The 14,343-nt window shown below is 41.7% G+C and overlaps 1 protein-coding gene across 1 annotated transcript in view; it reads right to left on the bottom strand.

The window, feature by feature from the left end:
- Positions 1-14,343, bottom strand: part of EPHA4 (EPH receptor A4) — a 148,440-nt gene that overhangs the window by 66,886 nt on the left and 67,211 nt on the right. The window contains exon 4 of the mRNA XM_004376355.2: positions 13,823-13,978. Within this exon, the coding sequence (XP_004376412.1) occupies positions 13,823-13,978 (156 nt within the window). The remainder of the gene's footprint in view (positions 1-13,822; positions 13,979-14,343) is intronic.

Genomic DNA, 14,343 nt, shown 5'->3' on the forward strand with positions numbered 1-14,343 from the left:
TAGTCAGATTTTATGCTTTTCAAAACTATCCACTACTAGCCTGAAAACAAGACTGGCAGCAAGCCTAATTATGGAATTGCTCCATATTTCAGTTCCTTATTTCTATTTCTTAACCTTGGTTGGAACATATAATGTTGTCTTGTTAATTAGACACACATTGCATGTCTGTTTCTGCTACCCATCTACATGGCTCCTCAAGAGGAACTGATGTCTTCATCATTTCCCAGTGTCTACCATGGTGCCTCATTCAGAGCAAGTTCAAGAAATATTTGATGAGTCAATGAATGGATGGAAAGTAGCAAAGTCTTTTAATGCATCTTATACCCACCTACCTACAGTGTTATTTTAAGGGTGTGAATTAACATAGGATGCTTCCAGCTACAGCTGTACTAGTCACCTTTTCACATACAGATTGATTAGTATTAAGCTCTGTAAGGGAGTATTTCAACATAACCAGTTTAATTCAGAGGCATTGGTGGTTCGGTGGTAGAATTCTCACCTCCTATGCCAGAGACCTCGGTTTGATTCCCAGCCAACGCACCTCATGTGCGGCCACCACCATCTGTCAATGGAGGCTTGCAAGCTGCTATGAGGATAAATAGGTTTCAGGAGAACTTCCAGACTAAGACAGACTAGGAAGAAAGGCCTGGTGATCTATGCCTGAAAATCAGCCAATGAAAACCCTGTAGATCACAACAGTCTGATTCCCAACCAATCATGGGATGGCGCAGGACTGAGGAGCACTGTTTTTCCATTTTGGAAGGTGGTTGCCATTAGCTCAGGGCTGACTTGACTAACAACAACAATTCATTTCAAGTCCCTCTTTTCTGGGGCTAGCGTACAGCTGGGAATTTAAAACACAAGACTGTCTCCACTAAAGTTTTGTATTTCTACACCTTGATTTCAGGTGATGATTTATTCAGTCATGGAAGATGGAGAAAACTTTATCTCTGAAGAAAATTAATTTTAACATTTTCAAAGGTCGGCTGGCATTTTCCTTATTAGCCTTTACAGAATTAGAGTTTTTCTTTTAATTTTATGTTTATTATCAAAATTAGCACATTGTAAAATATAAATTATTCAAATGCTAAGCTGTATTTAAATAACATAAATGTCCTTCTTTTACATTTTTGGTTTTATTTTTTAAACCCTGTGACATTCACGTACAAGTCCAAGATTATTTCTCTGCGTCCCTCAAAAATGGAGCTAGCCTCTTAAGAACTATCTATATGGGATCAAAAAGACAACAGCAACTTGAAAGATTAGATAAGAACCTTAGGGGACAGTGAATTTATGTTAATGGGGGATGAACAACTCAGAAAAGGAGGGTGAGAATGGTTGTACAACTGGAAGAATGTAATCAATGCCACTAAGTGGTACATGTAGAAACTGATAAATTGGTGTATGTTTTGCTGTGTATATTCTCAGCAACAACAAAATAAATAAAATTAAAAAAGAGTGATCATGTTAAACTATTTCAGTGTTTTCTTGTTTAGAATATTCTTGACATTTTTAAGATAATTTAGCACAGGTGTTAGCTATACTACCAGAACCAAAAGTTAAATGAGATAATCCTTAACTTATGAATCTTTTAGAGCAGGGATCATATGTTTTTTCTGTGAAGGGCCACATAGTAAATAGTTTAGGCTTTGTGGGCCATATGGACTCTGTAGCATCTATGCATCTCTGCCATTGTATCGCAAAAGCAGCTATAGCCACATATGTAAATGAATGTCCACAGTCAGGTTCCAATAAATCTTTATTTGCAAAAAGAGGCAGCAGCTGAATTTGGCCTGCAGATCACTTTGCTCTAGAGAATTTGATGGGCGCAAGGCAGCCTCCTCCCAGAAAGGTGCTCACAGGCACCCTCCTAATTTTGCACATAATCTATGAACTTCAATGACCTGCTGGGCCTACCTAGGGAGCTCAACTCAAGAACCCCTAATTTACACATCTGTACGACCCAGGGAACAACCATGGCTTCTCAAGTAAAAGTTACATCTACCTGCATTGACTAAGGAAGGAATGAAACACACGAGTTACTACAGCCTATTTTTTGAGGTGCTCATTGCTCTGAAAGAAATGGGCATCGAATTTCTTGCCATCCTGGATACATTTAATGAACATCCATTTACCTCGCTGGTGTGAAATACTTCCTGCATCGCACAGCAGGTACTGGTGAAAGGTGCTACAATAGGTAATTATTATTTTCCAGCAGGATGTCACCCTGCGTTCAGTTGACAAGGGTTTGACAGTATGAAACCCCAAAGAAACTGTAGCCAAATTATAGCAGATGCAAAGGACTATCGTGTCATGTCATATCATATCATATCATATTATAAAAAGAATCTTGATCTTCCTTAACCAATCATGTGCTCCCCTCTAGGAAAAGACAAGCTTCGAGATTTAAACCACAACTATCTAAAATTGGGTGTGAAAATTTAAGAAGGGCAATACTCCAAGCATAAAAGAAAATGTAACTAATTCCACAAATCTTAATTCTTACCTCCCATGTATCAGACTAAAGTTTAATTCCAGAGTAGTTTTGAGAACACACTCGCTGGCTTACGTCAAGATTTAAAGTAATCCCTTTAGGGCAACCTTATGTTTACATATCCACATGAAACCTGCCTGAGTCTTAATAACATCATTCAAAAACGATCAGCCAACACTGAACATAAGTGCCTCCAATATTAACCAGGAGTTTGGTACTAACCATTCCATAGAAAATCCAGGCTATTGCCGCTGTACCCTGTGCGCGCACACATCGCCACACACACACATAAGCCAGGTAAATGCACCTCTTCATTCTTATATAGCTGTACCCTGTGCATGCACACACTACCACACACACACACACACACACACACACACACACACACACACACGCACGCACAAGTCAGATGAAATGCACTTCTTCATTCTTACAGGAAGCAACTGGAACTTTAGCAAAAGAGAGAAGACTGTTGCAATAATGGCATTTAAAAGTGGGTTCTGACAGAAGGTTTAAACCCATATAGATACACAGTGTAATGTGCCATAGAAACATGACATTTCTGTATCTTATAACAACCAGAATTAAAATGCTAAGAAGACTCTAGGACCAAGGGAAAAACAGTTAAGTCAGGTACAAAACTCACATTGTTAGCAAAACTTTAAATATGCAACGTAAATACTTCGGATGTGTTGTTTCTGCCTGGATTCTCTCCCCTGGGCTCTTTGAATAGTGGACTCCTTATCTTTCAGGTCTCAGCTCAGATCATACCTCCTCAAGCCTGACCACTTATGTAAACTAAAATTCTCCCCACTCCTACCAATGTATCCTATCACTTTACTTTTTCTTATTGCCTGCTTGTAAGAATCTTAAATTCTCTTGTTTATTTGATTATTGTTTATATTCCCATTAAAATACAAGCTCCCCAAGAACAGGAATCCTTTCTCTTTTCTGTCTTGTTTATGAGTCTTCCCAGCCCTTAGAATGTTACCTGACCTATAGTAGATGCTCAATAAATACCTGCTGAACAAATAAAAGAACAATAGATGCCTCCTTAGACCATTCCAGTTCACCCCTTAGATGCATCACTGCCATAATGTTTGAGTGTGTCACAAAAGCTGTCCAAAAAAAAAAAAGAGTAATTGCACGTTTAAATGTTAAAAAAAAAAAATTCAAATTTGCAACCAAGCCATGGTGGCAAAGAGATAGTTGATAGGAAACCAAAGGAGCTAGGCTCAAGTGACAGGGTGGTTTTCAGAGCTATTACAGATGTTTAATACGTAACTGACTTTTAATCACCATTTTAAAATTCAATGCCTGAGCCATGAAATTAATTCTAGATGTGGAAAGAAACATTCCCCAAGAGCATGGGCAGAAACGTAAGTCTTAAATGATCAATTTCTTTAAGCGCGACTGTCACCCTACTAAAATGTCAAGGCGACCAGCACAAGGCATATCTTCCCAGGGAGAAGCACCTTGGGTCTCGAATTCCATTTCATAAGGCTTCATCAATCATGTACAACTTTCGGATTGTCAGTAATACTTCAGTGTCTTAGCTGTAAAACCCTTTAGATAAGCCTTTGTTGTTAATCTCTCTCCAGTTGAAAGACAGGTTATAAGACAGAGTAAACAGTTGGGGTGTGTAAGTTTTGACTCTGAAATAAAGCCCATGCTTCCCCCCTGACAGTTGTCTATGTTGCCATCACTAATTGCTTTCTCTCAGCCCTTGCTGCCCGTGGGTTAGTTTACATAAAGCCTGCTGTGCAGGGACACCTCTTCTGAGATATATGAGTAGTCGTAACCTTTTATCAAAGGAGTTTATGTGTTTTAACAATGAGTCGAGCCAAAGCAGAGCTGCCCATTATTAAAAAAAAACAGAACCATTTGGTTGCATCAATCATTTGTTGCTGTCATGGAAAATTCTTGGCTTCTTGCAGACGTAACCTCTTGCTGAGATTTTGCCACAGCCTATTTTTCTGATCTATTTTCCCATTCTCCTCTCCCGGAGTCTTTTGTCTTTACTGGCTGAATTGAGGTTTCAGTGTCTTTAAGATGACTAGTTTATGGCTGGAGGGCAGTGGTGGTTCAGTGACGGAATTCTCCTGTTCCATGCCGGAGACCCAGGTTCTATTCCCAGCCAGTGCACCTCATGAGCAGCCATCACCTGTCTATCAGTGGAGGCTTGTGTGTTGCTATGATGCTGAACATGTTTGAGCAGAGCTTCCAAGACTAACACGAACTAGGAAGAAAAGCCTGGGGATCTATTTCTGAAAATCAGCTAATGAAAACCCTATGGATCATAACAGTGCAATCTTGCCGTGCATGAGGTTGCCATGAGTCGGGGGCCAATTCAGTGGCAGCCAACAACAATATTTACGGCTGAAGTTCTTTATAAGGTAAATTCTCAGTTATTCATGACGAAGCCACAGTTAAGAAAGAGCGAGAAAGGTAAAACTTAGTGCTAGTCTTCGCAGAGAAGTATTTACTATCCAGCAATCTGATGCCCAGAAACTAAGACTAGAGAAATTAAGGAACTCATCCAAATTACTACAGCCAACGTGGGCAAAACTATGATCAGAAACCCTGATTCCAAGGCTAAAAAGACCCCTCTTCATAAAGTCATAAATAATTCATAAGAGAATAATGAAGCTTCATTATGAACTCTTTGTGGAATAAGCTAAGTTCCCAACTTTTTCAATCCACCCCAGTGCTAAGTTTCTCCTAGCTTCCTTGTCCTTCATGCTGAACGTGGTAACATTACTTCTTGGATGGTGGCCTTGTCTTAACTGAGTTATCTTTCCTGCCTGGTTCCCTCCTTCCATGCAAGCAAGTAATTGGGAGTCTCTGTTGAAGGTCTTTCTCTGGATAGGAGGTCACAGTGCAGGGGGGTTGAGAGGGGAATGAGGTGGATGCAGTTATATCTGTGCATGGGACTCCTCCAAAGCCCAGTTTCTGCTTGGCTGTAGAAAATACATAGAACAAGAGTCAACTATGAGAGGAAAATCAAAATGCTGATGGCAAAGAAGCGATCCAGTTCTCACCCCAGGTGACCTCAGGAAAATGTATAAATGATCCTATGTCATAGAAGCACACTGTGCATGACAACTGTATGGCTTTCATGATAGTGTCAAAAATGCCATTCAGAAATGATGAGTTCAGTTGATGACAAGCCACTTTTTTTTGTTTTTTATTGAAGTTTAAGTAAAAGTTTATATTTCAAGTTAGTTTCTCATACAAAAATTTATACATACAGTGTTACGTGACCCTAATTGCTCTCCCTATACTGTGACAGCACACTCCTCCTTTCCACCCCTGAATTCCCATGTCCATTTAACCAGCTCCTGACCCTCTCATCTCACCTCCAGACAGGAGCTGCCCATTTAGTCTCATGTATCTACTTGAGATAAGAAGCACACTCTTCATGAGTATCATTTTATGTCCCACAGCCCAGTTCAATCTTTGTCTGAAGAGTTGGCCTTGGGAATTGCCTTAGTTCTGGGTTGACAAAGAGTCCAGGGGCCATGCTTTCTGGGGTTCCTCCAGTCTCAGTCAGACCATTAAGTCTGGACTTCTTACTAGAATTTGAGTTCTGCACTTCACCTTTCTCCTGCTCCATCAGGGACTCTCTGTTTTGTCCCGTCAGGGCAGTCACTGGTGGTAGCCAGGCACCATCTAGTTCTTCTGGTCTTAGGTTGCTGACTTCTCTGGTTTACGTGGCCCTTTCTGGATGGCAAGCCACTCTTAATTATTCGTGGTAGAAGAAACATTGTAATAAGTTGGCTAAATGGCATTGGCAGAATATCCAAACCTTTTGCCTCGGTTTAAACCAGTGTTACTCAAGACTACGCATTTTTCAGTTGAATCCACACTGGACTGTTTACCCTTATAAAATCTCCACACTAGACTGCTAATTCCATATAAAATGAGATGTATGTTGGAGACTGAAGTGAAGAAGAGGTTAAGATAGCATTGTTTTTTAAGAGTCAATGAGATGATTACCTGCTCTTTATTAAGTATCATGACTCTTAACATTTTACAAACAACTAAATGGCAAGCAAGCAGCCTGTGGTCCACCCAGTGCCCTCTATGTAGCTCGACTAGAAATCCTTTACCCTATATCCTCAACCATCTTTGAATAAGAACCATGCACTTGGGTTCTCTAGAGGAATCAGTTGCCATGGAATCAGTTCTACTCATGGCTAATGCATGGGTGTCAGAGTAGAACTGTGTTCCATAGGGTTTTCAATGGCTGATTTCTGTAAGTAGATCTCAGGCCTTTCTGCTAAGGCACCTCTGGGAGGACTCAAATCTCCAACCTTTCAGTTAGCAGCTGAGCACCTTAGCCATTTGCACCACCCAAAGGCTCTTCTTTAAAGGCATTACTTTTTCCTATTAGTAGTCAAAATTCTGAAAGGCAGTCAGAAAGGAGGAGACAAGGTTGTGCTTTACTCACTAGCTGAAGTCAGTCCCTGAACTGTCAAGGTCTAAGTGAAGAAGCTGCCTAGAAATGGAATGGGTTGAAGACAGCATCCGAATGTGTCAAAATGACTTGGTTGGTTTGATCTGTTTGTACCGTCCAGGGGACAAACTCATTATTTGGCTTATCAACAGGCTAACAGGCAGCATGATCCTATGTTCTAAACTAAAAACCAAGCCACGTAAACCGGCAATGGGGGAATTGGTGTCTCTGTTTGAGTTTCTGCCCTATGACAAATGGAACGCAGTATAAAAACTATACTATTACATTGCAAATTTGTTAAATGACACAAAATAAGAATTTCCTCTGGGAATCTTGGATTCAGGATTCTTCAAAGAAATAAGCTCACAAAAATGATTGATCACATGGATGATAAAACAGCCAGAGATCAACCAATGGGTCATCTGCAACACTTTCATTAACATCATTTCGGGAATCTTTGCCTTTGCTCTCACTCCTCTAGTAACCAGTCTTCCATCAGAGCTAAGTGTACTCTCACTGAGGAGCCCTGGTGGCACAGTGGTTAAAGCGCTCAACTGCGAACTGCGAGGCCAGTAGTTCGAAACCACCCACCACTCCACGGGACAAGCATGTGGCAAGTCTGCTTCCGTAAAGATGTACAGCCTTGGAAACCCTACAAGGCAGTTCTATTCTATCCTACAGGGTCTCTATGAGTTAGAATCGACTCGATGGCAAAGGGTTTGGAACTCTTGCTGACCTATTCCATGCAATGCCCCTCCCACCATTGTTATATTGTCAGTTACTTGCAGCTCTCAAGCAAAAGGGACTCTGCTTGCGGAGGGGGAACAATGCAGTTTACTTGAAACTGAAAGCTGCCTTTTATCCTATGGTTTATACATCAAAGCCAAACACTACGTATCGCTCCCCAAATCCCTTAGCCAGACTATTAAGCATGTAAATCTTTTGGGCAGAGAATTGAACTGAACATCAGTGGCACCTTCAAGGGCTTGTTTGAAAATACATATGAGATTCCCAAAATTAAAGCACTTAAAATAGAGAGAGAGAGAGCAAGTCCCTCTCTCCTCCTGGCCTTGGAAACAAGGACGATGTTATTTTAATTTACATTCGGATTTTGACAGCATAGTCACACAGCACCAGTGGGATCCACACCGGGCTTCCACTGAAGATTGCTCATCATTTCATTATGGTTCATTATGTTGATCACTGTCAGAAAGCATTAGGAGCGAGGGCTTTGAGTAATACAACTGAAATGGTAATTTTAAAACAATATACTTTCTGGAGGAAATACAGCAGCGCACTAAATTCAATTAGAAAAGGCAAATGTAAAGACAAAGTAAGTGATGTTTGTTGTTTGGAGTAAGGCTATGTCAATTTCTTGATAACCTAAACCTGCAGAAAAGCTTTCTCAAATCAGGATCTTTCGTCACAGAGCTCGGTAAATTTGCCCTCATTAGCTCTAAGCTCCTCCAGTATAAATTGTCTTAAAAGCTGCAATTTTGGAATATTTTAGGCCACGTCTAAGTATCAATCAATCATTCTTTGTTTGTTTGGCACAGCTGACTGAATTATTCAGGGCCGTTTACTTGGAGACAGATTTGTGAAGGCCCTTCAAGTTGGCAATTTAAAATAATAATCTCTCATTTGCAGAATGCCCCCCAGTCACAAGGTTCTAATAAGTTTCATCAAACAAGTTAAATAAAGAGTACCCAAAAGCACAAGGACAGATTTCCAATTGAAAAATACTGAAAACCACTTTAGTAATGGTGCTCAGAAGGAAAGGTGGCAAAATAACAAATTAGCTATTTTTTCTAGTCTACAAAGCCAATTTACTACCTTTATAAGTCATTTTTCTAGCACATGCTGAAACATAATAAGGAGTTGGAAAGTGACCTTAAATATAACATTGGTCCAGCCCCCTGATGAGAGAAAAGAAGACCTTTTCTCACTATAATCATTGCACAAGCAACTAAATGACTAAGGCAATCAAGTCTCCATGCACAGGCATGATGCTGTCAACTTATCCCAACACTGTTGATTGGCTGAAGACATTCCTCCTGACTAAGTGGAAAAGGTAAACGCAAGGTGAAAGAGATTTGGAGGGGAGGGGTTGGTTATCCGCAGAGTTAAAGGACACTAATTTCATTAATAAAAATCACATCAAAATTCCTTCTAAGAAATGATTCGTGAAATCAAAATTCCTTCATCAGTTTGAATGGCATCCTTGTGTGTGTAGAGAAGAAGCTGTATGCTCTGCTGGCAACCTCACCAGAAAACTCCTGGTGCCTTTCTTAACTGATCCACATGTTCTAAGGTGAGATTTTAACGTCTGCTCTCTGGCAGTAACTTAGTGGGGACTCAGGAAGTAAAAACAAAACAAAAAAACTCTATTATGAGTGTATTTGGCGACGTGACCCCAAAGCAGGTTGGAATTTCTTCATAAGGGAGACAAATGAAGCATTCCAGGGAGAATGTTCAGAATCCTTGAAATATCTTTCTGTTTCGCTAGGCTGAAGAACAGCCCTGAAAGCTACAAGCAAGGAAGAGAGAGTCTCCCTTCCCTGAACATCAACCCAGCTGCTCTCTAAATCTTTGCTACCTAAGCGTGGCCCACAGACCAGAAGCATCAGCACCACCTGGGAACTTGTTATAAATGCAGAATCTCAGGCCTGACCTGTGTCCCACCTAGTCCGTAAGTGAATTCCATGTGTTTCGTATGCCCATTAATGTTTAAAAGAAGCACTGTTCTAAACTCTCTATTCTCAACAGGCGTGGATTATTGAAAATATCCAGATGACGCTTCCATTGAAACATCTCAGTATGCCTCACCATTTATGTTAACCTAACCAGATACTCCATCAAAAGTCTTCCCAAAGATAAAGCTTATTTACTATTAATTTCCCTTAAGTCCTGGGGCAATGGAGAACTTTTAGGTGTGAACTTCTAAGTGTTTCCTTCGAAATTAGCCAGCGCTACTGGTATTCACCTGGTCTAATCGTTCTTCAAGTAAACAAAAAGCTGATTTTACAAACCAGTGGAGCATCTCTCTTTGGCTAGAAGAATGAGTCTCCGATAGTGTGTTTTATTTCTTCATTAGTGTGCCGTCACAGTGAGCGACCACTAAGTGCAGGGCTGCATAAGAATGCTGGGGTTAAAGACAGCATAATGAACAAAGAAGGGGCCTGATTACCATGCCTGTCAGCACAGGGGAATTGGGTTTGTCACCTGGCTTAACCAACTGGTAAGGACTGATTAGAGGCTGGAATCAGGTTGAAAGGATCCCTGATGTTTACGTTCCTTTCCATCCCCACATCTTGTCAAGAGAATCCGATAAAGCTGGGGACAGGGCAAGTGGGGAGGGCTTCACTCTGTGGATTATCTGAACAAGAAATTCTTTGAGAAACTCCCACTGTCTTCTCTATTGAAATGTTTATTACAACGCTGTCCAGTAGAACTTTCTGTGATGATGGAAATATTCTGAAACTGTGCTGTCCAGTATGGTAGCCACTAGGCACATGGGGCTATTGTGCACTTGAAATGTGGCCTGGTGCAAATAAGAAACTGAATTCATTGAATGCTAATGACTTTAAATAGCCACATGTGCCTAGTGGCTGCTATGTTGGAGAGCACGATCTATATTCTACCAGTTAACTAGTTGCCATCAAGTGGACTACAACTCATGGCGACTCCATGTGTGTCAGAGTAGAACTCTGCTCCATAGGGTTTTCACTGGCTGATTTTTTTGAAATAGATCACCAGCCCTTTCTTCCCAGGTGCCTCTGGGTAGACGCAAACCTCCTCCAACCTTTGGGTTATAACTGTTTGCACCACCCAGGACTCCATACTCCATTATATTCAATAGGAAAGGGGAAATCTAGAGGGAAAGTCATAGACTAGGAACTAATTCTGGAGCCTAACTTATTGGTATGCCTATTAGCAAAGTAGGAGCCCTGGTGGTGCAGTGGTTAAGCGTCTGGCTGCTAACCAAAAGGTTGGCAGTTTGAATCCACCAACCGCTCCTTGGAAACCCTACTGGGGCAGTTTTACTCTGTCCTACAGGCTCACTATGAGTTGGAATCGACTCGACGCCAACAGGTTTGGTTTTTTTGTTTTATTAGCAAAGTATGGTCGCCTCCCGGATTATCCCTATCTCAACGGAGGTCTTAAGAGGCTTAAGTAATTACTGTTTATGAAGTTAGGAAGCAGGAAAAAAAAAAAAAAAAAACTTCGACTCTGCAGAGCAGTGATCTCAACCTCTACTGCAGTGGAATCACCTGGGCAGCCTTTGAACACACTGAGGCCTAAGTCCCGCCCCCAGAGACCCTGGGGTGCATTGTGAACATCCCCATGATGTGACTGTGCAGTCAAGGGTGAAAATCCCTGATAGGGAGGTAGAGAGATTTGCCGGCAACCTGCTGTGGAGGTAGTTGGGGGAAGGAAGTGACCAGCTGGGGATAAAAGAGGAAGCAAATACACATTTATTAGAAACTACCATGGGCCACACCTTTGAAATATCTTCTTATCTGATTCTTAAAACAGCACAGAGGGAGATGGTGAGAATCTCATATTACAGATGGGGAAACTGAGGCTTGGAGATGTAAAATAGCGTGGCACCAAGTTGGTGAGTGGTTAGAGCCCAGGCTGTCAGACTGGCACGTCTGTGGTGTTGTGATCAGTACCATTTTCTCTTCCTAACTGAAGCATTGTGTGCCCATTCAATGGGATGCAATAAACATTAAAGTAATGCACAAAAAAAACAAAGCCAGGAATTGCTTCTGACTCATGGCGATCCCATGGTTGTTCCAGAAGAGCACTGTGTTCCCTAGTCTTCAAGGGCAGTGATCATTCAGAAGTAGATTGTTACGACTTTCTTCCAAGGCACTTCTGAGTGGATTTGAACTGCCAACCTTTCAGTTAGTAGCCGAGTGCTTAACTGTTTGCACCCCTCAGTAACTAGGGTAACGCATAAAACCTTGAATCAACAAAGTGTAGAAGGACTTCCAAGAGCATGAGTGAGGAGAAAAAGTATCAAATGCTGCATTAATACTTGCATGGATCTTTTACCAATGACACAGAAGTCACCAGTCTGTCTTGATACTGTTGAAAACGACCTCTGAAAAACACAACAGACACTTTGCTTTTTAAACTTTTTAAAAACTTTTTGGTCCATCCATAGGCTAAAATCAATATTTTCTTTTTTTTCATTTGCACTCTTGGGATAAAGCTAACAATTTTTTCCTACAGAAACAAAATTCCCAGTGCTCAGCTACCATATCCTTCTTAAACATTCCAGAAACATAGGCATGTGGCAAACTTTGTTATCTTCCTAAACTTCCCAGTAGCAAGATGCACCAGTTAAGTGATGGGCAAGTGGTCACGCAGAACGCTAGCTAACAGATCAGAATCACAGGACTCACAAATACCTGGAAGAAAAAGCCACTTCCTCCTGCCTTCAAAGATAAATTCCATGAGGTTCAGAAGACAATCACATCTCAACCCATGGAGCAGTTCTACTCTGCACACATGGGGTCGCCATGAGTCGGAATCGACTAGACAGCAACTGCCAACAACAACGAATGGAAAGGTTTATTTGAAGTGCCTAATACATTACCTGGTGCAATTATCAAACTGCTGTCGCTATTACTACTGTCTCTCGCTATAAGAGAAACTTGGGAGGTTAGGGCAGTTTCAGAACAAATGTGGGATGGACCTGAAATCTTGTTCTCCCCTCCTTCTAAAGGTCAGCCTTGAATGGGTTAGACAAAGGCCTTGCAATGGTCCCAATTGCTCTTGAAAACAAAGAAACAAAAAACTTCCATCTGCAGTGATGTTGGCTCCAGGCAGGCCCAGATGAAGTTTATGACAGTTAGGGAACCAAATAATGAGTCATAATAACAGTAAAGCAACATTTTATGCATTTTACCCAGTATATAAATGACATGAAGCTGTTCAGAACCAACAACCATGAGGGAGGTTCTATTATTAGCTCCATTCTACAGATGAGAAAACTGAGACTCAAGAGGCTAAGTCAGTCATCCAGCTAGTAAGTGGTGGGACTGGGAAGCAAACCGAAAGCCTGTGAAAAGTCTGTGCATTTAGCCACTATGCTATATCCCTACAGACAGAGCACTCACTGGTGGAATGCCTAGGCCCACCACCCCCTGGCATGGTCAAGGTGATATCCGTCGCAGGGTCTGTGGGGCCCAGAACGTACATGAAAGAGATGGCAATGCCTAGCAACACTGTCCATATAAGGTGTGAGAAAAGATTACTCCTCTGCATTCCAAGCTTGCCAACCGCATCCATTCATGAACCCAACAGTTATTAACTGTCTATCATTAAGCAAGCATTTATTAGGATTCGGGCCTAAGTGTTATAAATACAAAATCATGAGGAAAGAAGGAAGAGGTGTAATGACAGCGCAAGCCATGAGCTGAGGGCACACTCGCTGCCCCTCTGCAGAACTGAAGCCACTTTCCCACATGTGATCCCCCCCACATAAGCCTGCCCTATACATGCTTCTCCCCAGGCTGTCAAGATGACCCGGGAGTTCTCCGTGAAACAGTAAAGCCATTTATAAATTCCAATCTCGGTGCTAATTACACCGTCAGACAACCCCTGAACACTCAATCTGTGCTCTTCAAAGTAGTCCGTTGGCAGCTGTGCATTTAAGGCAACCAGAACAGCGGAAAAGATCTGTTCTTTTCATAAGCATTTCCCTCGCTATGACTGAGGGAAAAAAAAAAAAAAAAAGCGTCTTAGATCTAATTTGCCCCCTGCATGGTTATCCTGGGAGAAGACCCGGAAGTGTCCTGCTAGGCGGTAATGAAAGCTGCTGGCGTCTCAGAAACAGAAGACGAGTATCAACTTACGGGTGCAGGGCATGGAGGCAGCATCATTGTCGGCTCTGAAAAAGCCCCGGTCACAGGTGCAGGAGGTGGCGCCTTCCCAGACAGAATAGCTGTGGGGTGGGCACTTGGCACAGGTGGCATCCGTGGAGAGAGCCTTGTAATACCCAATTTTGCAGGCTAGAGGGAAGAAAACAAACAGAAACAAATATAAGCCACTGCTAATACGGCAAAGCAAACTGCAGGGCCACCTCTTTGATTCAAAAGAAGGGAGATGCGTTTTCTAATCATTACTGATCATTTGGCTCAAGACTGTGAATAAAGCAATCAAAGACTTTAACTGATTATGATAGCTCTTTATGGGTTGCTAAAGTTGCTGGGCAGGTGGCAAGGGACCCTACAGAAGACATTTTCTTATAATAGGTGGTATCAAGTAAAATCACAGCTAATGTTCATTTACTGAGCTCTTCCCTATGTGCCAAGGTCCTTGGTGGTATCAGTGGTTTGCTACTGGTGTTCGAATCCACCCAGCAGCTCTGCGGAAG

The sequence above is a fragment of the Trichechus manatus genome, unplaced genomic scaffold (genome assembly GCF_000243295.1).
Source record: "Trichechus manatus latirostris isolate Lorelei unplaced genomic scaffold, TriManLat1.0 scaffold00041, whole genome shotgun sequence".
Taxonomy (NCBI): Eukaryota; Metazoa; Chordata; class Mammalia; order Sirenia; family Trichechidae; genus Trichechus; species Trichechus manatus.